Source organism: Aotus nancymaae, unplaced genomic scaffold (genome assembly GCF_030222135.1).
Source record: "Aotus nancymaae isolate 86718 unplaced genomic scaffold, 86718_ANA_hifiasm-v0.15.2.pri h1tg000002l, whole genome shotgun sequence".
Classification (NCBI taxonomy): Eukaryota; Metazoa; Chordata; class Mammalia; order Primates; family Aotidae; genus Aotus; species Aotus nancymaae.
In genome coordinates this window covers 38,791,857-38,818,697 of record NW_026988413.1, presented here as the reverse complement: position 1 = coordinate 38,818,697, position 26,841 = coordinate 38,791,857, and the positions used below count along the sequence as shown (strand labels likewise).

The window sequence follows — 26,841 nt, the reverse complement described above, 5'->3', positions numbered from 1 at the left end:
CCTCTTGCACTGCCGTGCACAAGATCAAGAATCTAAGTAACATCCTCTATTGTCTGATCTTGGATTCGCTCAACCTGAACAAGCCAGGGAGGCGTATTAAACTCAGGCACATCCTGACCAATTTGGAATTATTAAGCTTCAGATCACTGTTTAAGAGGTTCAACTCTTTATGGTGCTGTAGACTTACACTCATTTTTAAGGTAATACATAAGGGACCTAATACTTTGTTTTCAAAGTATCTTCAGTTCCTCTAAACTTTCCTGAAGAATCTTCCAGCTGCTAAATAGAAAATCACAGCTAATTTCACAGAAGGTAGAACCTCCTTAGAGCAAGAGGATACAGCAGTTAAATGTTATATACCTGATTGTTCAAAATGCAAGGCTCTGGACATGGCATTCTTTTGGCTTTTATTTTCCTTTGAGCCTGTGCCAGTTTCTGTCCCTGCTGTGGTCTGACCTGCCTTCTGTCCCAGATCTCACTAACAGCCACTTCCCTAGGTCATAGAAGAGAATAAAGTGCGGCAGTACGATTCCATCCAGAAACTGCTGAATGAGAAGAGCCTCTTCCGGCAAGCCATCAGCCACTCAGACAGGGTGAAGCTCTTTCCCCACCGGAACTCAAGCAAGTACAAGTCTCAGCCCCAAATTGCTTCTCTCAAAGAGGAGACAGAAGAAGAAGTACAAGAAACAAGGCTTTAGAGAAAGGTGTAAATGTTGGCATGGGATATTTGCTCATGGAATTGGAGCTCATGGAACAGTCACCTCTGCCTCAGACAACAAGGATGAATTACATTTTTTAAAAAAGGGAAACATTTTGGTAAGGGGAATTGAGGACATTGATATGGGTCTGGATACATGGCTTTCTGGCAATGGTCAAATTGTGTGAAAGGTACTTCAAATCCTTGAACACTTACCACTTGTGTTTTGCAAGCCAGATTTTCCTAAAAACCCTTGCCCTCTGGTAGTAATTGGAAAGGCAGCTATAAATGTCAATCAGCCTAGTTGATCAGCTTATTGTCTAGTGAACTTGTTAATTTGTAGTGTTGGAGAAGAACTGAAATTATGATTCTTAGGGTTATGATTAAGTAATGATAACTGGAAACTTCAGTGGTTTGTATAAGCTTGTATTCCTTTTCCTCTCCTCACCCCATGATGTTTAGAAACACAACTACATTGTCTGCTGAGCATTCCAACTATCTCATTTCCAAGCAAGTATTAGAATACTGCAGGAACCACAAGACTGCCCATCAAAATATGCCCCATTCAACATCTAGTGAGCAGTCAGGAAAGAGAACTTCAGATCCTGGAAATCAGCGTTAGTACCATCCAGGTCTACCAAAAATCTCAGTATTTCGGATAATCACAGTACATCCCTTACCTGGGAAAAGGGCTATTACAGTCTTACATAGGGGACAGGATGGTTCCTTTGATAAAGAAGTTGACTGGCTTTTTCCCAGACTCCAGAAAGTGACAAGCTCGTAAGACCTCTGAACTAGAGGTTGGCTGGAAAAGTATGTTAGTGCAGATTGCCACAGGAAAACCCTTCTTTCCACAGAAGCTCCAGGTAAAGGGTGCCATAAGCACTGTGGGTAGATACACATGAAGTCCAAGCATCTAGATATATAGGGTGATGGTGGTATGTTTTCAGGAAGATGTGTGTACTTCATACTGTCTACACTGAGTAAGAGAGAATGAGAGACACCCTGAAGAAGTACCAATCATGAATTAGTTTTATATGCTTCTGTTTTATAATTTTGTGAAGCAAATTTTTTTCTCTAGGAAATATTTATTTTAATAATATTTCAAACATATATAGCAATGCTGTATTTTAAAAGAATGATTATGAATTATATTTGTATAAAATAATTTTATATTTGAAATGTTGACTTTTTATGGCACTAGCTATTTTTAATGATATATTATGCTAAAACTGGGAAGGGGGAGAACCTAGGGTGATACTAACCAGGGGCCATGAATCACCTTTAGGTGTGGAGAGAAGGCTTGGGGCCGATAGAGTTGTTGCCCACACCTGTGTGATTCCCGACCAACACAGGTTCCCTCTTAGATGCAGTTCTGAAGAAGTTGGTACCACCAGTGCTCCCATCAAGGGTACATTGCCTTCCAAACTCCAAACTGACTCTTAAGAAGATTGTATTATATTTATTACTGTAAGAAAATATCACTTGTCAATAAAATGCATACATTTGTGTGAAACTTCGTTGTTTTCAGATGTGTTCACTCTTCATGTCTCTTCAATCTCTTACTCCAATCTCTAAGCTTCATGGAACATGAAACATGAATCTGTCTTTTAGATATAGCCTTTTTTGAGAATCTCATGTGAATTAGAACACAAATTTTACAGTTATCTTTTTAAACTATGGTAAAATATACATAACATGAAATTTTCCAGTTTAACCATTTTAAAGTTCAGTTCAGTATCATTATGTATTTGTATTTTTTGAATGAGGCTTGAAGAAGGAAGATGATCTTCTTAAGTAGATCATACAGTATTTGTATTTTTCTGCTTACTTCATTTAGCATCATGTCTTCAAGCCTCATCCATGTTGCAACATGGGTCAATTTTCTTCCTTCTCAAGGTTGAATGATATTCATTATACAGTAGTCCCCCCTTATCCTTGGGAGCTAAGACTCCAAATGGATGCCTGAAATCACTGAGAGCACTGAACCTGATTCCTCTGGTTTTTCCTATACATGCGTGCCTACCTATGATAATGTTTAATTTATAAATTAAGCACAATAAGAGATTAACAACAATAATCATAAAATAGAACAATTATAACAATATATTATGATTCAAGTGATACAAATGTAGTCTCTCTCTTTCTCAAAATATCTTACTATACTGTGCCACAGGTAACTGAAACCACATAAAGCAAAACCTTGGATGGGGGACCACTCTATGAATATGTGCCCTATTTTTCCTCACCCATTCATCTGTCATTGGCTACTTGGTTTGCTTCTATCTCTTGGATATAGTGAATAATATCAATCTATAAAGAGTCTATAAATGTGGGTATACAAATATTTCTTCATGTCCCTGCTTTCATTACTTAGGATATGTTTGAGGTTATTTTTATTTTAAAATGGAGGCTTATAGAACACAAAAGATTTATATTCTGCAAATGTCCATCTATTTCTTTTAAAGCTTATTCAAAGAGTTGTAGCTATCTCATAGCTTTTGATAAGTTAAAAATCTTCATCAAGGAAAATACTATTTCTGCATTGGCACCTGCGTGGATTTTCTTTGTCCAAATTCCTCTTTTTAATTGATGAGGCTTCTTTGGTCCCCTTTCCTTCCTTGTTGAGCTGCTTAATGAAATGTGCAGGTGCTAGCAATGTGGTGGATGGACTGTAGATCCCTACTGAATGCCAGGCCCTCCGGCCCCTGTGTTCTCTTTCTCGGAGAGGTTTGTTTTCACATGTAGCCCCAAGAGGGCAGTCTCAGAGCATGTTCTACTCTAGTTCTTTTTTTAAAATTACTAAACTTTATTTTTTTTCAGGCAGTTTTAGGTTTCCATCAAAATTGAACAAGAAGTATGGAGAGTTCACATATAACTCCTCCACATATGATAGCCTCCCCCACTCAACATCCCACACTAAAATGGTACATTTGTTACAACTGTGAAAGCAAATAGAATCTCAAGACCCCAAGCTCACTGTGCCAAAGGGGAAGTTAAGCTTCAGAACTGAGTCACTCAACATTGCCTTCCTTTTGTTCTCTAGGTCGCTGTAACATTGCAACCCTGTGTGATAGCCTCATCTGTAAACCAGGTTCCCACAGTGATAGAAGGCCACGTATCTCCCCAAATGGCCTCCCTCACTATTTTTCCCAAGGAAAAGCCTGTGAGCCCCTACATCTTTCAGGATACATATCCCTCCTATACAATAGCCCTAAAACTGAGTGCTGTTGAATTTCACCCTGACAATGGCAATTACCAGCTCGTCTTCATAGGCACAGGATGAGGGAAAGACCGGAAATCATCCCTGTCTTCCCTGCAATTAACACATAACTGACTTTTCCTCTGCTCCCTCTTTTTATTTATAAAATGTGGATTTACTGAGTAGTAATCAGAGCCTCACCAGAATAGAACCATTTGCCTTACTGCCTACCCTCCCTCCTTCTTTTCCTCCTCCTGTTTGCTCTTTACTCTTTAAATATTAAGCTTCCCAAACCCTCTGTGGAAAAGCACAGGTCGCTGATGCTCTTCTGGCTTGTGTTTTTCTGGGTGCATCTGCAAACTTTGGCTAAATAAATCTCTATCAGTTGAGATACCTGCCTCAGTCACTTTTTCCTTAACACAACCAATGAACCTACACTGACACATTATTATTGCCCAAACACAATAGTTTACATTAGGGTTCATTATTGGTATTTTACATTTGATGGGTTTGAACAAATGTATAATGACATGTAACCACCATTACAGCATCATACAGGGTAGTTTCACTACCCAAAAAATACTTTGTGCTCTGCATATTCATCCCTCTTTCTCCCCTAACTTTTGGCAACCACTGATCTTTTAATTGTCTCCATAGTTTTCCCTGTACCAGAATGTCATCTACTTAGGATTATGCAGTATGTGGCCTTTTCAGATTGGCTTCTTTCACTTAATAATATGCATTTAAGTTTCCTCCATGTCTTTTCATGGCTTGATAGCTCATTTCTTTTTAGTGATGAATAATATTCTATTGTCAGATGTACCACAGTTTATTCATTGACCTAGTAAAGGACATCTTGGTGGCTTCACCATTTTGGCAAATTTCAATAAAGCTGCTAAAACATCTGTGTGTGGGTTTTTGTGTAAATGTAAGTTTTAACTTCTTTGGGTAAGTACCAAGAAGTTCAATTGTTGGATCAAAGTTTAGTTTTTTAAGAAACTGCCAAACTGTCTTCCAAAGTGGCTGCACCATTTTGCAGTCCCGCCAGTAACGAATGGGAGTTCTGGTTGCTCCTTATCGTTGCCAGCATTTGGTAATGTCAGTGTTTTAGAATTTAGCTGTTCTAATAGTTTTGTGGTGGTATCTCATTGTTATTTCAGTTTGTATTTCCCTAATGTCATATGATGTGGTGTATGTTTTCATAGGCTTATTTGCCAGCTGCACATCTTCTTTGGCAAGGCATCTGTCAAGGTCTTTGGCCTGTGTTTCAATCAGGTTATTTCTTACTGGTGGGTTCCGTTTTTGGATTTCTTTCTTTTGATTAGTATTAGCATGGTATAACTTTATCCCTTTATTAATCTATCTGGGGCTTTAAATTTAACTAGGTTTCTTATAGACATCATGTAAGTCTCGTTTTTTGATCCACTCTTACAATCTGGTTTTTTAGTTGGTATATTTAGGCTCTTTACATTTAAAGTGATTACTAATATAATTGGATTAATGTCTACCACATTTATTATTGCTTTCTGTTTGTTTCCTTTGTTCTTTGTTTCTATTTTTACTTTCCCATAATTTTTTTTTGCCTTTTTGACTTTTACTGAACATTTTACATGATTCTATTTTCTCACCTTCTTAACATAGCAATTCTACTTTTTTTTAATCTTTTTTAGTGGTTGCCCTACGGTTTGCAATAAACATTTACAAGTAAACTATGTCCCTATAAATAACAATATTCCATTTCATATTAGTGCAAGTACCTTAAATAACAAATTTCTAGCTCTGTCTCTTTTACGTGGCTGGTATTCATTTCATTTATATATTAGCTTATATACATCCCAACACTTGACTTTTCATCATATCAAATTTTCTTTCCTCTTTCCCATTTAAAAAAATAAAATATTTTAGCTACAGACTTTCTATTTTTATTTAATTGTTTTCCGTACTGAAGTCTTGAATTTGAGGCTTTACTTGTTCCTGTCTATGCCCACTCCTATCTGACACACACTTTCTTATTTCCTAGTTGTTTCACTTTGTTTATCTTCATTATGAGGAAAAAAACCCAAAACCTGAAATGAATACGCTTCCTTCCAGTAACCAGGGACCTTCCATGGTTGGGAAATTGTTACCCATTAGAGTAAAAGGCTAATAAAACCCCCAAAGTAAATATTTTTGTAGTTCACTAAAGAAAGAACCTCAAATACTATGTGGAAGACAATATAAAATGAGGTTTAAAGAGCTCAATATAAAAACCTGTTTGACCTGTTAAAACAGGTATGGACAATCACAATTCCCTATTTTAAAATACAGTGAAAAAACCTACAAATGCAAGACAAATACACTGGAGCACAAGAACTCCGAATTGTTAGGTTAGGAATTAGAAGCTGCTCCCAGTGTGTAGAGCTAAGAGACCCAAGTCATTGTCAGTTGACAGGGAACAGGGAGCTGCAAGCCTGTAGGCCCAGAGGGCATGTTACAGTTTTCTTTTAGCTCTGCGGTCTACCGAAGGCTTAAGTGTTAACAGCTCAGTGGGCTTTTTCTCTTTTCATGTGAGGTGGCTCATGTGTACTTGTGTACTTTCTCAATATATCTGTGTACTTTCTCAGAGAAGGGAGAGGTCTTGGCAAAATTTTGGGTTTATCCTTAATTCCATGCAGTGGGAATACTCATTTGCTCATTAATAACTCAGTTTTGATAGGGACAGGAAGCAGAGAAATTCTAAGCAGAAAAAGGTGGGTCCCTGGCAAAACCCCACCCTCAGTCCGAAAAACCTGAAACTGCAGCCTAAAGTGAGAAATTCTATCCCCATTTTCCCATTTGAATGTCACCTTTCCTGGCCTGACCCACCCCATCTTGTGCCTATAAAAATCCTAGACTCAGCTGGTAGATGGAACCATAACTGGACAGTGGAAAGAAGTAGCTTGACTTAAGACCCACAGCTTGACAGCATAACTTTGGAGAAGAATTGGACAGGAGATGGCAGGACTTCAGGGGAAGATCACCTACCTGCCCCATACCCTGTTCAGCTCCCCTTCCCACTGAAAGCCAATTTCATCAGCAATAAGATCCCCTGCATTTACCATCCTTCAATTCATTCATGTGACTTCATTTTTCCTGGATGCCAGACCAGCTTGGGAGCCATGAGTGTGGATACAAAAGGCTGTCATTCTGGCACTTTTCCCTTGCTGGTGGAAGGCAGCTGCCTCACATGAAAAGGCAAAGAACCCACTGAGCTGTTAACACTTAAGCCATCCTCAGATGGCAGAGCTAAAAGAACACTATAGCATGCCCTCTGGGCCTTCAGGCTCACAGGCACCCCTACTTGGATGCTGCCACAGGCTGGCACAGCGTTTGCTCCTGCTGGCACCCCGAAGTGGCTGGCTGGTTCTTGCACTCATTGATTCTGGTTCCTGCACTCATTCATTCACACACTCCCTCTCACAAGGGATAGATAGGGTGAGATAAGTCAGTGAGGCACCCCTGTCTCATGTCCCGTGAAGGGGTCAGGGAAATAGCCTGCTTCAGTTTCTCTAGTTGTAAAATGGTAACGTACATTTTGGTAGGTGGTCAACAATTTTTAAATGAATATGCTAATGCTGGCCTTAATTTTAAAAAGTGACTTGGATCAAAAGTTATGATATACTTCCAATACATCTTCTGTTCATTAAAGTACAGACTCTGTACAAAAAATACAATTTTATCTTCAAAGACTGCTGCCTTGTGGAGATTTGGTTCTATTGTTAAGACAGCCGATTTCCCAAAAGAACACACGTCAACAACAGAAATGAGTACAGAGCCTCACATACTAATGTAAGTGAATCCCGAAGACGTTTTAGCCTTAAGCCATTTTGAATAATAGAAATTAAGCCTGAATACTTTTGGAGTACGAATTGCTCTTTACGATCTTTCCCATCCACCTTTGTCAGTGATGGAATAATAGAAGGAACAAACTTTATCAGCAATGGTAGATGTGCTGATAAATGAAACCAAAACTGAACTGACAAATATTGACACAAATAGTTACAAAGGAAATTTAAAAATCAACCTTGCAATTAATCTCTATGAAATTTAAGTCATAATTTACCAAAAATTATAGAGAAATAAACTTTCTCTGATTTATTAAAAGAAACGATTAACACATTTGGCCACAATTCATTGGCCATCATTTTTGTCAGTGTTCTGTAAGCTAATTAAAAATAAGACTATTTTAAATATAACTATCTTCTTTTTTGTTCCATTGGCAGCAGGTACCATGGGCTTATTAATATTCTAAAAGAAAAGTTGTGTGAGCAAATTTGTCATTGTAGGCAATCCTCTTGTAAGGAAAAAGTTATGACTTTTATTTTCTCTTATCTCCCAATTGAGTCAGATGCTCCAATGTCCTTGAGGAGCCAAAGCAGGAGCCCATGTGCCTTGCACAAATGCAGCTTCCTTCCTGCTTGGAGCTTACACCACACATTTGCACTTGAAGCAAACAATGTTGACAGGCTATTGAGCCACAGAAGTTAAACATTCCAAGTGAGCCTGAGACAACCATTACCTTCTTTCACATTTTCTGGTCGATTAAAACTTTAATTTTTGACATTTAAAATAGATACAAAAATAGACATAGAGAATAATAAACTTCACATCCCTGTCACTGAACTTCAATAGTTATCAGCTCATAGCCAATCTTATTTCAGCTATGTTCCCTCATACTTACTTCCTATATTATTTTGAGCAAATCCAAATAACATGTAACTTTGGCTCCATGTATCTCTAAAAGACAGGGCTTTCTCTTTTTCTTTTTCTTTTGAAACAGATTCATATTATCATTAGCACACTAGAAAAACAGTCATCCTTAATATCCTCAAATATTCACTCCATGTAAAAATGTCATTGTCAATTTCTTCCCAAATATAGATAATCCTCATATTGCACATTAATATGGCACTGTGAAAATCACCATGCAAGGTAATTTAAATAATTAATGGGAAAAAAGTGTTCCATGACCTTTAAAAATATTAAAAATTAAAAACTCTCTTCTGTTGGTTATAAATAATAGGGGTACAAGAACAGTGAAACTAATATTTATTTAGTAAAATTAGAAACGTTAAAAATATTGAGAATTAAAATGTTTCTTTGAAAGTACTTATCAAGAGTAGTTTGAGGAATACTTGGTTTCTTTTGGTTATGTAACTTGCAATACGAAGAAAGCATCTTTTCTATGCCTGGGCAAGTTGTCATACTCCTTTCTAATTTAGGACCAGCTTCCAACATTTTATCCTTTCTGATTTCAATGTTGTAAAATATCTCCATGTGTTTGTTTAAGGTAATGATTTTTGCTGATGTCACTTCCTTTGGGGCATCTTGCAGGCATTCTTGCTGTGTCATCCCATAGCAGAGGCAAAGGCCAACAGAGAGCAAGAGAGAAAGAGGAGATGATCAAACTTGCCTTTTTATAACAAACTCATTCCCACTATAAATACATTAATCCATTCATCCAATTCTTATATCTTCCTATTTTGTCAAAATCACTTTCCTGTTTGTGTCATTAAGTTCACCTCCACTCAACTCCTCAGGCTGTGTATATAGTCTCTTCAATGGCAGAAGTGTCAACACTCCTACAACCAGCTCTTTCTTCTATAACTCCACTCACTTTCAATTAGAATTTCACTTCCAACATTATCCCCTTTTGTTTCTTTGCTACACTTGTAACTTTGTTGGCCATTTCTCTTTTTTGACTATACGTTTTTGTAAAATGTTAGGTGGGTTTAACACTAGGAGACCAGGAGGCAACACAACCACATGCTTTTCTGTCTGTGCATGAACATGTAGTTGTACCTCAGCCAATCACTGACAGACTGTGAAAAAAGTGATGTGATTGGCCACTGATCATGATGCACATCTGCTATATGGTGATTTGTGGACTGAAGAGCTAGTAGCGTGTATAGTTTATGCAATTATTCACAGTTAATATACTGTGGTAACTAAAATTCAAACTGTGTTGCTGAAGGACTGGTGTTATTTAAGCTTTGGTAAAATCTCTGAGCCACTGCTTCAGAACTAAGAGCAAGTACAATTTCCCACCTCTCTTGGGGTAACACCCATGCTTTAAAGCAAGGTTCTGGGTAGGGGTGGGAGACTCTGGTCTGCTAAGTAAGTTTGCCTCTCCTGACATAGAGCCTCTACCCAATGAACAAGCTGGGGTGAGAGCAATTGAGGCCCCAGTATTCTCGGCCTGCTATATTTGGGATGAAAGGCTGTCCTACAGTGGGCTACAGTTTCAGTGTTTGTCCTCTCCAAATTCATGTTGAAATTTACTTATAATTTTAACATTATCAAGAAGTAGGACCTGAGGGACCTTTAAGAGGTGATTAGGCTATGAGGGCTCAGCTTTCATGAATGGAATAATGCCATTATGGCAGTGAGTTCATTATAAAAGGACAAGTTTGGCCCCCTTCTCTCTCTTTCTTGCTCTCTTTTGGCCGTTTTGCCTTCTGCCATGGGATGACACAGCAAGAAAACCCTCACCAGATGCTGGCCCCTTGATATGGGACATCCTAGCCTCCAGAACTGTAAGCCAACAAACGTGTGTTCATTATAAATTACCCCAGCTGTGGCATTCTGTTATAGCAGCACAAAATAGATCAAGACAAAGGGAACTGCAGGCAGGAAAGGAGCCCCTGACCTTTTAGTTTCACTCATCTGGAATTTAGCCACTACAACGAAGAGCTGGGGCTTGAGGGGATAAGAATTGCTATTTACCTGCACTTCCCAGGGTGATACTACACTACCAGGCTATAAACTCAAGAAAGAGGGAATGCCATCATCTTGGCCACATCAGCCTAAAGTAGCGCTTCTATCACACCAAGCTGGGGGAGGGAAGAGGGAGCAGCTTGTGGGTGAAGTGCCATAAATTTTTGTTCTTACTGAGATCAGTATATTTTCTAGAGAAAACACTGCTTCTTTTGCTGTATGTCCTTTGGGCCATTTTCAGAGACTTTAAATGATTGATAATTTTTTTTACCAGTAATGGTTATTTTGATGGGTTGGTCCACAGAGCTCCTCACCTCACTGTTCTAGAAATTATCTTTTAGCTTAGTATTCATTCCCTCACTTTTCAGTTTTTCTGATCTTTTATCTCCAGGATGACTCTTTGAAACAACTCTAATTTAAATTATTGACTTTGAAACATTTATGTATAATTATCATTTTGCTCTTCACACAATCTCTGTGAAGGAGGTTCTAAAAACTAAGAGGCTTAGAAAAGGAAGGGTATTCCTAGAAATTGCACAACACTCCCAGATTTTGAAACTTCAGAAAGTTTGTATGCGTATTGGAAAATTTAGCTCATTTTTAATCAGAGGGAAGCGATTTTACAGTACCCCACACAGGGAGTCAGATAACTACCTTCTAGTGATGTTTTCCTCTCTAGAAAGCCAACCAGCCCTGCTATACTTTCCCAGGGGGTGTGAAACTCCAGAAATCGGAGAAAATAAGAATGCTTACCACAGGATAAAGCTCATGTTTTCTAGCACTACTACGATTCAGGCTTATGCCTCTGTCTTTGATTTTTTTAATAGTCTTGCTAATGTCAAAGTGATTCTGTCTCACACATCCCAAAGTCTGTAAAGGTGTAATAACAAGGGGTGAGACTGTCTTAAATCAGCAGTTTCTTGATCTGGTTAGTGAGCTACTATAGGTTATTGCAAAACTTCTCAAGGTCTCCAATATCCAAAGGTACATTTTGACTTGGTGAGAGTGGAATATCATGTGTAATGTTTCTCAGTTTGTTTGGCTACATAACCCTATTTCCTTGTGCCGTTTATATCCTGTGTTTTGGGGAAGGTTGGCCTAGAACATTTATTCTAAATGGAAAGGGCATAGGAAATCCTTAGCATTGGCAGTGTAGGGAAGGAAAAATTGCATACTTCTACACATTCAGGTTATTTTGCTAGTTTACAAATTAAATTGACATAAGACAGATTAACAGGAGAAATATAACTTTAATTATGTGTATATACATGGGAGTCCCACAAAAATATAAGACTCAAGGAAGCGGCCAGATTATTGAGACCTATATATTACCCTGAGCTACAGAAAGGAATAGGGGTTTGGGGCTTTTGGGGGATGTGGAGGCAAATTTGGGGAAGGTGAGTAAAGGAAATATATGGTCAATAAAGGTTGCCTCGTGTGGATAAAAGTCTCTCAGGTGATAAACTTGTCTCCAAAAATTAGTTCTCTTCCTGGTACAGATATTTTACTCATGAAGATTTTCTTTATAGATATAAATTTCCTTTACAAAAGAGGGAACTTATAATTTATTTTATGTAGTGGAGAAGTCGGTAGAGCTTTTCTGTGTTGGCTGGTTCTCAGTTTCTTTTAGCTTAAAATGATCAATATGCTGAAGTGGAATATTCTAAAATGACAGGTTCTGAATCCTTTCAGCTGGAATACGTTTTTATATCAACACTGTTTCCATCTGCCATCCCTTAGGGTCTGCTTACGGAAGATAAGCACCTGGATGACCATGACGAAAACCTGGAGATTTTGAGAAAACACTCCATCCAAAATCAATTAAAGAAGAATCTTGGAAGATGGGGTTAGGTTACTGAGAGCTTGAAAGGCTTCCCAGGTGATTCTAATATGCAGAGAGTCGAGAACCACGGATTTTTTTTGATTGGGCTTTTCAGCTGGCTGAAAGAACTGCAATGATCAGGAAACCAGGGGAGCCTAGCAGCAGTGTGACCCGGGGAGACTGAAGCTTGTCAACGGGAACGACAACGGTAGGCTGGTGCCTGGCACCTGAGGGTACGTCAGAGGTGCTCGTTAAAAAAGAGGTGGTGACATCAAGTGAGAATTTGTAACCAGACATTCAACAAATTGAGTGTCGTCTATGGGTTCTAGGTGCTAGGAACACAGCAGTAAACAAGGCAAAGTTCTCAGTGTCATGAGGCTTACATTCTAGTGGGTGGGGACAAGAATAAGTCAATGTAAAAAATACACAGCACATGGTAACTAAAGAGAAAAAGCATAGAATTAGATAATTTGCCGTAGCGTGGTGAAAAAAGTAACTGGTATGGTGGCAATTGAGCAGAAACATGAAGGAGGAAGTCAGTTGTGTGGGTGTCTTAAAGAGTATTTGAAACAAAGGGAAGAGCAAATGTAAAGGCAGAATCATGCTTGGGATGTTGGAGGAGCAGCAAGGAGGTGCTGTGAATCTTGGGGGAAAAGAGGGTTAGAAGATATTCTAAGAATACTGCCTCTGGAAGAATCTTACGGCCTCTGTAAGAATACTGGCTTTTACTTTAAGTGATAAGGGAAACCTTTGGCGTGTTTTGAGTGAAGAGTGATGTGATTGGAGTGACATTCTAGCTGGGTGACTCTGAAGCTGTGCTGAGGCCAGACTGAAAGGTGTGGTGCGTGGAAGCAGGGAGGTCAGTTAGGAGTCTACTGCAATAGTCCTGGTGAGAGACCACGGCGGCTTGGGCCAGAGATGACGACTAAGGTATCTGAGAGGTGGTCAGATTCTGCATTTGTCTTGAGAACAGAAGCATCTAAATTTGCTGATGAATTGTACATAGTGTAGGAAAGAAGGAGAGGACTCAAGGATGATGTGAAAGATTTTGTTCTGAGGCGTTATAAGGATGAAATTATTGAGACTGGGAAGAATGAAGAAGTTGGTGGGATGGGAAGGATTTAGGACATTTTAGACACTGTTAAGTTTGAGGCGTCTTGGTGTAATGACAAGCAAGCAGTGGAATCTGAGTCTGAAGTTCAGGAGGAAGATTCAGGTTGGAGACAGAATTATAAAAGTCATCAAAACGGAGACTGCATTTAACACGAGTGTGAACTAGATTCTTGTTACTTGCACCATCAACATCACCTGGGAGCTTGTTAGAACTGCAGCATCTCAGAACTGCAGCATCTCAGACACCACCTGGGAACTGTTGAGTCAGTATTAGGTTATTGTCATGATCTCAGGTGATCTGCAGGTACTTTAGAGTTCGAACCTTCCTAGATTAGATTACCTAGGGTCTGAATGAATATAGAAGAGAAACACTGAGAACCTGAGACAATCTAACTTTGGAAGCCTTGGAAAAGATATGGAGACCGAGATGATATAGGGAAGGAGAATTTAGAGAGAATGGTGTTCAAATCCAGGTTAAGAATGTGTTTCAAGAAGGAGGGAGTCAAATGCAATAGGTTAATTAATATGAGGAATGCTAATTTACCACTGGACATAGCAATTTGAATGTCACTTGTCACTGCTGTAAGAGCATTTTAATAGCATTCAAGATACTGGGAAGAGAAATATTAGAGACTGAGGAAAGACCTTCATGAGTTTTTTCTAAGCGAAAGGAGAGAAATGGCTGGTAAATGGATGGGAAACTGAGGGCAGGTGAAAGCTTTTGTTTTTAAGGTAGGAGAATGCTGGGAACAGTGGCTCACGCCTATAATTCGAGCGCTTTGGGAGGCTGAGACGGGAGAATTGTTTGAGCCAGGAGTTTGAGACCCCGTTTCTACAAACTTTAACAAAATTAGCCAGGCATGGTGGCATGTGCCTGTGGTCCCAACTACTCAGGAGGCTGAGGTGGGAGGATTGCTTAAGCCCACGTGGTTGAGGTTGCAGCGAGCTCTGATCATGACACTGCACTCCAGCCTGGACAATGGAGTGAGACCCCAAACACAAACAAAAAAGGTGAGAGAAATAACATCCTACTTGTATAGCGGATGTGTAAATAACCAATTAAGGGGTGGGGCATTTGGTGGAGCTGGGAGGCTAAAGCAACTCTCTCTTGGATGGTAATTCACCATGTTGACTTCTGATTAACCCCTCTTCGGGTAATGCCTCTAAGATTTCTATTTTATCTACTGTTTGTGTGTAAGAGCGTGGACTTAGCATAAATCCTGCTGCCCTCAAGCAACTGTCCTATCATCCTTTCTGAAGTGCATATATACCCTTTCCCTATGGTGTGTAAGCCTGGGGTATGGAAAGTAAGGGTGTGGAAAGCCACCATCTTGTCTCCCTGCCACCGAGATACAGACGTGGCTTCTGTTTATAAGTCCCTGTTAAACATTTCTTTCTGAGAAACTAAATATGTCTGCCTCTTTTTTGGCTTCAGCTTCTAAGTTTTGGGGTAGGTTTGCATATACCCACCCACAGCAGAACAGGGGAGTATTGAAAGTCTTTCCAGGATACCTTGAAAAGGTGAGGGGCAAGGAACCCCGGGAACAAGAGAAGGGATCACCTTTGGTGAGAAGGATGGAAAGTCACTCATAGACATAGGAGAAAAGGGAGCTTGGTAGATGTGGGGATAGAAAATTGTGAGTTACCTTTCAATTGACACAGTTGTTGTCAATATGAAGGGAAGAATGTCTTTAATTAAGAATGAGGATAGGAAAGAAGATACTAGGTATTTAAGGAGAGTAAGATAACGCACCATCACTTAAGACAGTTTCCCCCATCATTTTAAAGTCATGACACACATAAAAAATGAGAATATTTGAGTGGCCACTAGAAGGGGATTTGGAGCCCTGGCCAAGTTTACTGGGGCGGGAGGCAAATGGCTCAGGAGTTCTGGTTGCCACTTGCCCAGATGGCTAAAGAAAGTAATACCTTCTGGCATCCTGATTCTGTTTTGACACATGAATTGGGGAGCTCTGAAAGAGGAGATGGAAATGAATGAAGCAGAGACAGGCAGAAAGGTAGCCAGGTAGCAGGAAATACTCCATGTGAAGTAGAATTTGTGAATTTAAAGAGGAAATTGGTCAGGATGGTTGTATTTTTTTAAATTTATTATACTTTAAGTTCTAGGATACATGTACAGATCATGCAAGTTTGTTACATAGATATACACATGTCATGGTGGTGGTTTATTGCATCCATCACCCCATCATCTACATTAGGTATTGCTCCTAAAGCTATCCCTCCCCAATCCCCTCACCTCCTGCTATTCCTCCCCAGCCCCCTACTCCCAGGCCCTGGTGTAAGATGTTCACCTCCCTGTGTCCATGTGTTCTCATTGTTCAACACCCACTTATGGTGAGAACATGCGGTGTTTGGTTTTCTGTTCACAATCCCATTACTGGGTATATACCCAAAGGATTATAAATCATTCTATTATAAAGACACATGCACATGTATATTTATTGCAGCACTGTTCACAATAGCAAAGACTTGGAATCAACCCAAATGCCCATCAATGATAGATTGGATAAAGAAAATGTGGCACATACACACCATGGAATACTATGCAGCATAAAAAAGGATGAGTTCATGTCCTTTGCAGGGACATGGATGAAACTGGAAACCATTATTCTCAGCAAACTGACACAAGAACAGGATAGTTGTATTTTTAACCACTTCAGCTACACAGGTATAGTCGTGCAATAGAGGGAGAACTGGATTTAACTAAGTTTGGGGTTATGCCTAGCAAGTATGATAGAAAGAGAGGGGATGAGGAAGGTGAGGAGAGACGCCAAGTGTAGACTAATTATCATGTAATATAAACCAGGTGAGAAGAGATATTAGGACATGGAATAGGAGGGGAGTATTGAAAAGGGCAGCTTGATGGATTCTGAATTTGGTGGGGCCTCACTGTTTCTGGAGGTAGGAGAGGGAAGGAGATGGCTGGAGAATAGAATGCGTGCAATTGATCATGGATGAGATGCAGGTGTTGGTAATGACAAAGTCAGGGTGTTATATGGGAGTGAGAAGCAGAGGCACTGTGGAGGAAAAGAGGTTGTTGGACTGAGAGGTCACGGTATTGGAGGAATTATTTACATTGATACTAGAATCTCTAAGAATGATGCCAGGTGAGGGTGACAGTGAACCTGGAAATAAAATTTAACAATTCATTTGCTTCATTCAACAAATGAAGCAAATTTAGTAGCATAACCCCAACAAATTGACATGAGTGTCCAAAGAAGGACCAGTGTAGTCTGGTGTTACAGTCTGAGGTCAGAGCTTCAAAAAGGGGCATTTGTTGGGGAGGGACAACGTGTGAAAGTGACGATAAGGAGCAAGGAGGCTGTCATCCTCCACCTACATGTCTGGCTATCAAAGATGTTAGGGGAGGAAAGCAGCCTGCTTGAGAAGGCCCCCGGAAAAACAGTGTCCCCTAAAAGGAACCAGGTTTTCATTAGGACCATGTGGTGAAAGGAACATTCACCGGCTGTTTGAAGATGCCGGAAGTTTTGCTGAGAAGGTGGTGACTCTGGAGGGCACAGGGAGATAGTCCGGGGAAATTGGGAAGGTTTGAGAGATGAGAGCCCATTGAGGGATGTGTGAGGGCCTAAGGAGATGAGAGCTCAAGTGCCCCTGGCTTGAAGAGGCAGACTTCTTGTTACTGAAACTGCTGCTTTATGGTTGCTGGTGAGCAAACAACTCCAGATAGCTTCAGAGTTTTCTACCCAAGCAACTACAAGTTACCTAACATCACTTTTCAGAGATCATAGTTCTTCTGAAGACAGAAAATAATTTCCCCATAATCCAGCTGAGAAAATTGCTTGGCCTTCTTTTAACCCTTTCTTGAAACTTTCCATAAAATTATCAATTCCAGAAATGCGAAATAAGAGATTCTTGTCTTAAGACAGTTCATCCTGGAAAAATGATTATCCATTTTTTTCAAGGCCCTCTCCATCAAACCTGTTTATGGAATCTCCCTTCTGATTTGAACATTGATCCAAATCATAAACAAGCCTCATTCCCTCTTAATGTTATGTATCATGGATGTGAGATTGGGTGTATACTGGTGTATATGTGAGGGAACGGTGGAATCCTGAATGCTCTTTCAACCTGATCTTTATGAATCACCATGATATTTCTATTTACTATGACCTGTGTGATTCTGGTTGTTACTTATCTTGACAAATATTCTTTTTGAAACATTGTACACTGAAGGACACCTAGAAAATTCCAGGAGTCTGTCCAGGTTCTAATTAGATGCAATTTTCTACCTTCACAGCCTTTTATTGGGCAATCTTTGTTGACACTTGTTTTCCAAGTTACTGGATTACTCATTTCAGAGTTCAGTTACCCAGAAACCACTTACTTCCATGCCCACAATAAGAAGCAAAACAAGAGGTTTTTGCAATAAAGACAAACAGTATCTAGGATAAGGGCTGGCATGTGGGCTGGTCCCATCTTTGCTGTGAAGCTACAGGGAGGAGTCTAGCTTTCTCACAGGCTGTTGAGTAACCCCAGCGAGACACCCCATCTCACATCCTGGTAGTTGAATTCGTTGGGCTTTTCAAGGTCACAAGAAGGAATCTTATACATGTCACCTGCAGTGATAGGAGTTTATTGTTAGAATAGTGGGTAGGAGGGGAAGGATGGGAAACTTCCTCATCAGCTGCTAAATTCCTCCTGGTCCCAGGGCTTTGGAGCTAGAATAACACACAACAGACTTCTTACCTGCAATCAAAGGGCAGGCAGGTAATTTGTCTTCTTTTTGTTCCCTTCACACAACGGAGATTGTACAATCAAGTTGGTTTTTGGCCTCTCATTATGATGCTCTGCAACTGGACGTGGTTACCAAGTCACCTCTGTGAAGGTCAGCTTTTCTAGCATTCTGAGTTTTAACGGAGGCTTCAGGGATTCATAACTACCTGGGATTTTATGCCACAATGAGGGTCTGTCCATGTGTGCATTTTCTTGCGAGAAGATATGATTCTGTTTCTAAAGGGGCCTCAATCTTTGCTTCAATTAGATGTGGCTAGTGTAACAGATTTGTGTTTTACTCATGGCCCGTGACAATGCATACAGGGATAAGCCCATTTGACCCACCATCCTCAAAAGGAATCCATGTGCTGGCAGCGAGGGACTCCTCCTGCAGCTGGTCACGTATCAGAATGTTGTATGAGGTAATCCCGTTACTTCCTCCCACTGATTTCTGATACCTCCTCTGGTCATTCTATAAGTCACAGAAATGCCCCTGTCTTCTGGCTGTATACACGTGCTGCTACACCACCCCTGACTCTGTGACAATGTAGAAAAGTTTTCTCGCATGGTTCTATTGCCAAATAAGTCTCTTTCATGCTATTCAAATAGACCCATAACAATGGGTTTCATAGTGCCGCACTCAGTTCTATTTTTCTTTTAAAATGATCGAGGTTGACTAAGTGAAAGGCATTTCAGGATTTTTAGTTCTTAGAAAGCAGACAGTTTATATATCAATCTCCTACTCTTTAGTAGCAAAGATTCTACAACTGCAAACTTCAAGAATTCCAGGCGATCCTAAAGGTTTTTCTGGGCCAAGCCTCTTGCAGAGGTACGTTTTTAGCCATCTCCAGTGAGCTTTTCAGTATTTTCAGCATTGACTCAGTTTCAGTCAACAGCGATATCAAAACAAATGAACATCGAGTCTGAAAAGAGAGTCTGAATACTGTTCTCCAGTCACAAAAAAAGACAGCTGATGTGAACATGTGTTGCTCTTTAAAGTTGGTTATTATAAGTCAAATCCATTTACCTCTCAATATAATCAATAATCTTCATAGCTGGGGGCTGCCTGGGCTTCAGACAGCAGTTAGAGAAAATAGAAAGGTGATTTTTGTGCTGTTTGGCTTTGGAGCAATGCAATATGTGGTTCAAATTCAACCTGATCTCATTAACTCTGTAACCGAATTACCTAGTAGTACCTACCAAAACAAACACATAGAAAACAAACTTTATTTCACCCAAGATTTCAGTTCACTGACATTGAAACGCTCTGGAGACTTGGATCATGTGAATATAATGTGAGAGTCTTACAATTTTAAAAACAAATATGTTGAGAACAGGGATGATCACTATTCTGTCAGCATCAAGAATCATTTCTAATTCTTGAAAACTGTTTTCCATGATAAGATCAAAGTAATTTGTAACAAATTACCCTTGGTTTGGGTCCTTGGAGAAAGCTGGATTCATTTATAAAAAGGGAATGAAAATTAATTTCTATCAAAGACACTTAAGGTTTTTATTTATACTTTTGCATTTGTTTTAGGGAATTTTTATATGTTTATCAATAGTCTTTATTACAATATTTTATCCTTTGAGGTTAAAAACAAAGCTGGCTGAGCGTGGTGGCTCATGCCTGTAATTCCAGCACTTTGGGAGGCTGAGGTGGGCAGATCTCTTGAGGCCAGGAGTTCAAGACCAGCCTGGCCAACATGGTGAAACCCCTTCACTACTAAAAATACAAAAAATTAGCTATGCATGGTAGTGTTCACCTATAATGCCAGCTACTCAGAGGCTGAGGCAGGAGAATTGCTTGAACCCAGGAGGCAGAGGTTGCAGTGAGCTGAGATCGTGCCACTGCACTCCAGCCTGGGCAACAGAGCCAGACCCTGTCTCCAAAAAAAAAAAAAAACACACACACAAAAAACACAAAATAAAAAAAAAAACAAAAAGGAAAAAGAAAAAAAGCTAATATCAGTAATATGTGCTATACAAACCTTAAAGTTCCATATAAACCTAGAATCAATTCTAGGAAAGACACATAAAGCAGGGTGATTATATTTTATTTAACTTTGCCATGGGAAGAGGTTGGGATCATGCTTAAATTAAAACAAAATTTAAAACAAAAGGGACAATACCCCTATGAAGGAGGCCAGGTTGACACAACCAGCTGGCATCATATTTATCTTCTCAGCATAAAAACAAAACAGAACTTTTTGGCTCTACTTCTGACCTTGGCTTTTATATTGGTGTTCATTTGGCTTTCAGAAAGGCTCGGTTCTTTTATTTGAAGACACATCCTATTTGTTGGAAGAACTTCCATTAAATTATCTTGTCAGTTCTCACTAAATTTTTTTTTCACAGCTCTTGCTGTCTGGGTTATAAAAACCCATGGCAAACATGAGAGGCCCCTAAGGAATGTGTGCTGGGATCCTCTTTAAATATTATTGTCCTGGATCCTTTGAGCTCTTTGCCTCCAGAAAGCAGCACGGAGAAGGTGGGTTAGCCTGCATTGTTTCTCAGAATGGATGAATTTTTCTTTCGAGTAGCCATGTAGAGCAGCTCAGGAAATGACTGCTATCAAGCTGACAGGCTGGCAGAATATTATTAATAAATGTGAAATAAGCAACTGTCCTGCAAGTATTTCTTGGCTGCTGTTTGTCCTGATTTCTATCCAGTGCGCTCTAGCACATCTTCTCAGAGTCTAGAAAGTTGTCTCCTTTTTCCCTCAAGCCAAATGGGTTATTGCTTTCAAGATTTTTTGCTATGAAGACAACAATAACAGAACAGCTATGCCTCCTGCTCCTTATTTTCTAAACCAGTTTGATTTCCTCTGACAAACCGTCAGGCCAGTGTGACTTTGCATCACTGGATTAGGTTAGTGTAGGTGCTATGGCTTGAATGTGTCCCCTGAAGCTTGTTGGAAACCTAATCCCCAATGCAACAGCGTTGAGAGGTGGGACCTTTAAGAGCTGATTATGTCTTGAGGGCTTCCTTCCTCATTACTGGGTTAATGTCATTATCATGGGAGTGGATTAATTAGCCAGCAAGTGAGTTCCTGATAAAAAGATAAGTTCCCTACTTCGCCTCTTCTCCTCCACAACAGACATGCTCTCCTGCCCTTCTGCCTTCTCCCATGGATGACTAAGCAAGAAGACCCTTGTTAGATGTGGGAACCTCAGCCTTAGACTTAATCTGCAGACCTGCAAGGAATACATTTATGTTCTTTATAAATTACCCACTCTCTGGTATTTTGCTTCTTTATAGCAGCACAAAATGGACTAAGACAGAGTGTAACTGGATGTCTGCGGAAATGGCCTCTCTCTACATAGGCTGTCTTTGGAGTACAGCTCTAGGTGGACAGTGGCACTTGTTTAGGCCTGCATTAGTTGGAGAACAGCTAGGAGTGAATAAAAAAATCCATTACGCTTCTAGAACTAAAAGGGTCATTTTAATTAAGTGATACCATAAATATAATTTATATTAAAAATAAAGTCATATACAAGTTAGAGAAAAAAAGATAAAGAAATGCCATTTCCTAAGTCTGATTAGAGCATCTTCATTTCTAAAATTAACTGAGTTCTGCTAATGTGCCCTACCCCAAGAATAGGCATGAAAAGGTGAAGGAGTTAAACCACCAGGCTCTGAATCAAGGGACTTGTTTAATAGAATTATGCATATTGAAGAATCCTGCTCACTTTGAATTGAACGTGGAAGTGACTTCACCAAAAGAAGCAGAGAGGGAAGGCACCTTCCATAAAACTCCAGGCAGAACTTTCAAGTTTGAGCCATATGAAACAGCTACTATTTGACCATTTTGCTGAAGAAAACATCAAATTCATATAGATTGACACAATAGAATTAGCAATTTCTATAATGGGAGCTGTGGCCTTTTTCACTTTTTCCTGTCTCCTATATTTGAACAGAAATTTCCAGAAGGGAATAAAACTTGCTCTGCCTCTAGAATAGGCAAGAAATTGTTTTCTCTTTCTCCATTTTTCTGCAACATCAAAAAATATCCCAAGATACATGAATGAATGAATGAACATTATTCCTATTTTCTCCTGGGATTCAGCCATCCAGCCTTCTTTACCCTAGTTAGCCTCCAACTTCTTTTTTTTTTTTTTTTTTTTTTTGAGACAGGGTCTCACTCTATCATCCAGGCTGGAATGTAGTGGTGCAATCACTGGAGCCTCAACTTACCAGGTTCAAGTTATTCTCCCACCTCAGCCTCCTGAGTAGCTGGGACCACAGGTATGTGCTGCCACACTAGGCTAATTTATTTTTTTTTGTATTTTTAGTAGCGATGGGGTTTTGCCATGTTGCCCAGACAGGTCTCAAACTCCTGGACTCAAGGGATCTACCCACCTTGGCCTCCCAAAGTGCTGGGATTACAGGTGTGAGCCACCAAGCTCAGCCCTCAGAGTTCTCTCTCAATTAATCCGCCTAAGTTTGCTGGAGCAGAGGGTGAGTGGGACGGATATGGGAGTACTTTATATGTGTAAAATTTTGCCATAGGGTAGGTTTTAATTATTGTCAATTCTTGTGTTTTCATAATTTCTTGGAGTAAAGAACTACTTCAGGTATTGTTCATGATATGTATCTATAACCTCAACTGACTATCTCAATTAAGATTTTGGTACCCAATGAGTGCAGGCCACATAAGCCTCATCCCTTATAGAATGCTGTTCAATGAGTATTATACCTGTCTAGGCGTGTTTCTTGTTACACTTACGTAAGTTTTAGCTTTCTTGAAGGCTGTCTCAGAATATATTCATATGGCTCAACGCCTTTTATGTTTTTGGCTTCCTGTCAGTAGAGGCCATAGCAATGTGTGTTTGCTCACCTCATCTGCTGTTTAACTGAGCACACATTACCTGGCATGGGGAAATAACTTCAAATTTCTTCAGGCAAAGGTTCAACAGGCCATACAAGCTCATGGTTAGTTCCTTGCTGTGAACAATCTTGTCATTTACAGAATCTCCAACATTCAAAATGAGGAACTTGCAGATCATGATCAAACGCTTTAGCATCCTTTCAACATTAGTCCCATTATAAATTAGGATTAACAGCATTTTTAAAAGAGATAGTGTATTAGCTTCCTAGGGCTGCTGTGACAAGGGACCACAATCTAGATGGATTAAAAAACAGTTATTCTCTCATAGTTTCAAAAGTTCTAGAGGTCTGAAATCAAGGTATTGGCAAGGCCATGTGCTCTCTGAAGGTTCTAGTGGGGGATTCTTTCTTGCTTCCTCTTGGCTTCTGGTGGTTGCCAGCAATCTTTGGTGTTCATTGGCTTGTAAATGTATCCCTTGAATCTCTGTCTCCATCACGTGGTGGTCTCCCTCTGTGTGGCTGAATTTCTCTCTTCTTAACCTTAAGGATACCTTCATCCAGTATGGCTTCATCTTGATATGATTAAATTTGTAAAGATCCTATTTCCAAATAAGGCCATATTCACAAGTTTGGATAGACATGAATTTTGGGGCATACTATTCACCTCAGTACAAGTAGTCTTGAAGATTTGCTTCTAAATATACTAAATCCATTTAAATTAAACCAAATGTGATTCAAATAAATACTTATACATAAATAATCACCACCACGTCCCAAGCTCCATCAGTTCCATGTTTATATTCATTCATTTGTTCATTTAACAAATACATATTAAAGGTCTATCATGTGTCATGAGCAGTGCTGGGGCCAAAATAGTGAACCAAAGGGACAAGGTCCTTGTTTACAGAGAGTTTATGTTCTGGCTTGGAGATAGATACACAAGTGTAATTTCATTTGTTCTCACAAAGCAATATTTATTGAGAACTGACCTGGTAAGTCACTGAGAATGAAGAAAAGGTGAAAAGAATAAAGTCCATGACTTCATAGAACTTACATTCTATTTGTAGGGAGACAATGCATAAATGAGTAGATACGTATACAAACAAATATCATTAGCTAGTGATAACTGCTGTCAAGAAATAGGAAGCAGGCAAAGGGTTGCAGCGTCAGAGAGCTTTGTATCTTTTGATCTGAGCTCTGAAGGAAGCCAGCGAATGAGTCTTGCGAAGTTTGGGTTTAGTGTTCTAGCGGGAGGAACTGCAGATACAAAGACCTTGAAGAGAGCAAGTTCCCGGTGTATTTGGGAAGAACAGGAGACCAGTGAGGCCTCTTGATGTGAACCAGGAAAAAGAAAGGGATTGAGTGGTAGCCTGGGGCTCAAAGAGCCTGGTAAAATGTAACAAGAGCTGTTGTTCCAAGTACTGTGGGAAAGCAAGCAGAGAGTTTTGAGCAGGAGAGCAACATGAATGTACTTGAATTTTAAAGGGGGACCCCATGGCGATTGTGTGAATACTGGACTGTAAGGGGCAGTGGGTGGGGAAGACTCACACTTGGGTGGGATTTTGACTACAGAGCCTATGGTATTCAGGTAGTGGAAAGTGCTATGAAGTAGACATGGCATGATGGAGAGGAGGGTAGGAAGGAAGGTCATTCATTGGGTAGCTAGTAGGTAGAGAGGCTTCCCCAAGAAGGTGATGTTTTCCTTCATATGTGAATGACTAGAAATTGCCAGCCTTGTAAAGATCTTGGAAGATATTTTCAAGTAGAAACAAACATTGGAAAAAGAAAATTGGAAAGCTCTAGCCCTGGTGTGTTGGAGAAAAGAGAGGAGAACAGTTGAAACCTAAAAAGCTAGATGTCCTGTAGGGGATGAAGGAAAACAGGGAGGCCAGGCAGTGTCAGGGGCCCCCTGTGGTCCTTCCCAGTACTGTAAGCTTCCTGAGAGTACTAGAAGGAACAGTCTCTGTCCATAGCTTGCTGGCACCTGCTATTTTGTATGGTATAACATTGCCCAGTGTGAGAGAAGGAAGTGATGACTTTCTGAGGTGCACTGAGTTAGAGGATGTCTCTCTACAAAGTATTACAGGTCACAATTGAAAAATGTCTATTGCCTTATATATAGCAAAATCTTTTCTAGGAATTTATCCTACAGAAACAAAATTAACAATACTTAAATATAGAGCATAAAGATTTTACTGTGGCCTTGACTACAATAGCAAAAGTAACCAAAAATGACCAGAAATACCTGGATACAGTCCATTGTTAAGGAAACAGATATATAAGTTATGGTGTATGTATAAGTGCACATATATTTGGCTATTAAAAGAATGTGTGGGAGCTGTATTTGTTGTTGACTTAGAAAAATGTCCACACTTCATATTTTGCAAGATATATTGACCTACCTAAATAATACATAAATAAACTCTAATACATAAAATATAAAATTATTTTTAAAAACTTACCCTGGTGGTCTGGTGTGGTAGCTCTCGCCTGGAATCCCAGCACATTAGAAGGTAGGCAGATCATTTGAGATCAGGTGTTTGAGAGCAGCCTGGCCAACAGGGTGAAGCCCTGTTTCTACTAAAAGTGCAAAAATTATCTGGGTGTGGTGGCACAAGCCTGTAGTCCCACCTACTTGGGAGGCTGAGGTAGGAGAATCCCTTGAATCCAGGGTCTGGGGTTGGGGATGCAGCTTGCAGTGAGCTGAGATCTTGACACTGCACTCCAGCCTGTGAGACAGAGCAAGACTCCATCTCAAAAACCAAACCAAAACAACAACAAAAACACCCACTGTGGGGTGATGGAAGTGTTTTGCAACTTAACTTTGTTGGTGGTTTCATAGGTGTACAAACTGTCAAAACGCATGGAATTATATTTTAAGTAAATGCAGTTCCTTGAACATGAGTAGTTTCTCAAAGTTGAACACACATATATCTTAAAAAGTGTCTGTCTTCTATCCTTTATGTGTGTATCTACGTTTGAGTAAGTTTCTATGAGCAAAGGAAGAAAATATAGGAAGATACAGTGATTACATAGAGATGGGTTTGGAAAGAATGGGACTTAATTTTATAACCCTATAGTGTCCTTAGCCCCAAATTCCTGTCCAACCAAAATATCTCAACGTGAAGATATACCTTTGTTGTCCGTCAAGCAGAGGTAGCTAAACATTTAGGCTGGCTAAGTAGGGAAAATACTTCTCATGTCACTTCTGCACTTTTTGGACACATGGGAGTTGGGGAGAGGTGGCAAGGACATGCTCCAGCATGATGGCAGTCAGCTAAAATTAAACTTAAACCAGTGATGGGAGCATCAACAAAAGGATAATTATCCTTTTACAGTCTATCATGGAACACAGTGGAAGAACAAGATCTTTGAGGTCAGAAATACCTGAATTTTAACTCCAGCGTTGTCCCTTCCTGGTAGAACAAGTTTTGTGTGGCTTTGGAAAATTAATCTACATGGTCCACATTTCCTCAAATGCAAACAATAACTCCCCGAGTGTTATAGTAAAGACTAAATCAGATAAAATGGTCACAGGGCCTTCTACATTATGGAATGTCAGTACTTGATATCATTAGCCACTGTGGAAGAAAGGATTGTGAAGTTCTTATTCTGAGGATTAGTGAGTTTATTTAGTGTGCTTATTTACATGGCTAGCCTAGATGTTATTCTTCACTAAGGACTAAT

The 26,841-nt window shown here is 39.7% G+C and overlaps 1 protein-coding gene across 1 annotated transcript in view; it reads left to right on the top strand.

Moving 5' to 3' along the window:
• CFTR (CF transmembrane conductance regulator) overlaps positions 1–2,207 on the top strand; it is a 181,957-nt gene extending 179,750 nt beyond the window's left edge. Inside the window, exon 27 of the mRNA XM_064374118.1 lies at positions 498–2,207. Coding sequence (XP_064230188.1) covers positions 498–698 — 201 coding nt within the window. The 3' untranslated portion in view covers positions 699–2,207. The remainder of the gene's footprint in view (positions 1–497) is intronic.
• Positions 2,208–26,841: the final 24,634 nt, after the last annotated feature.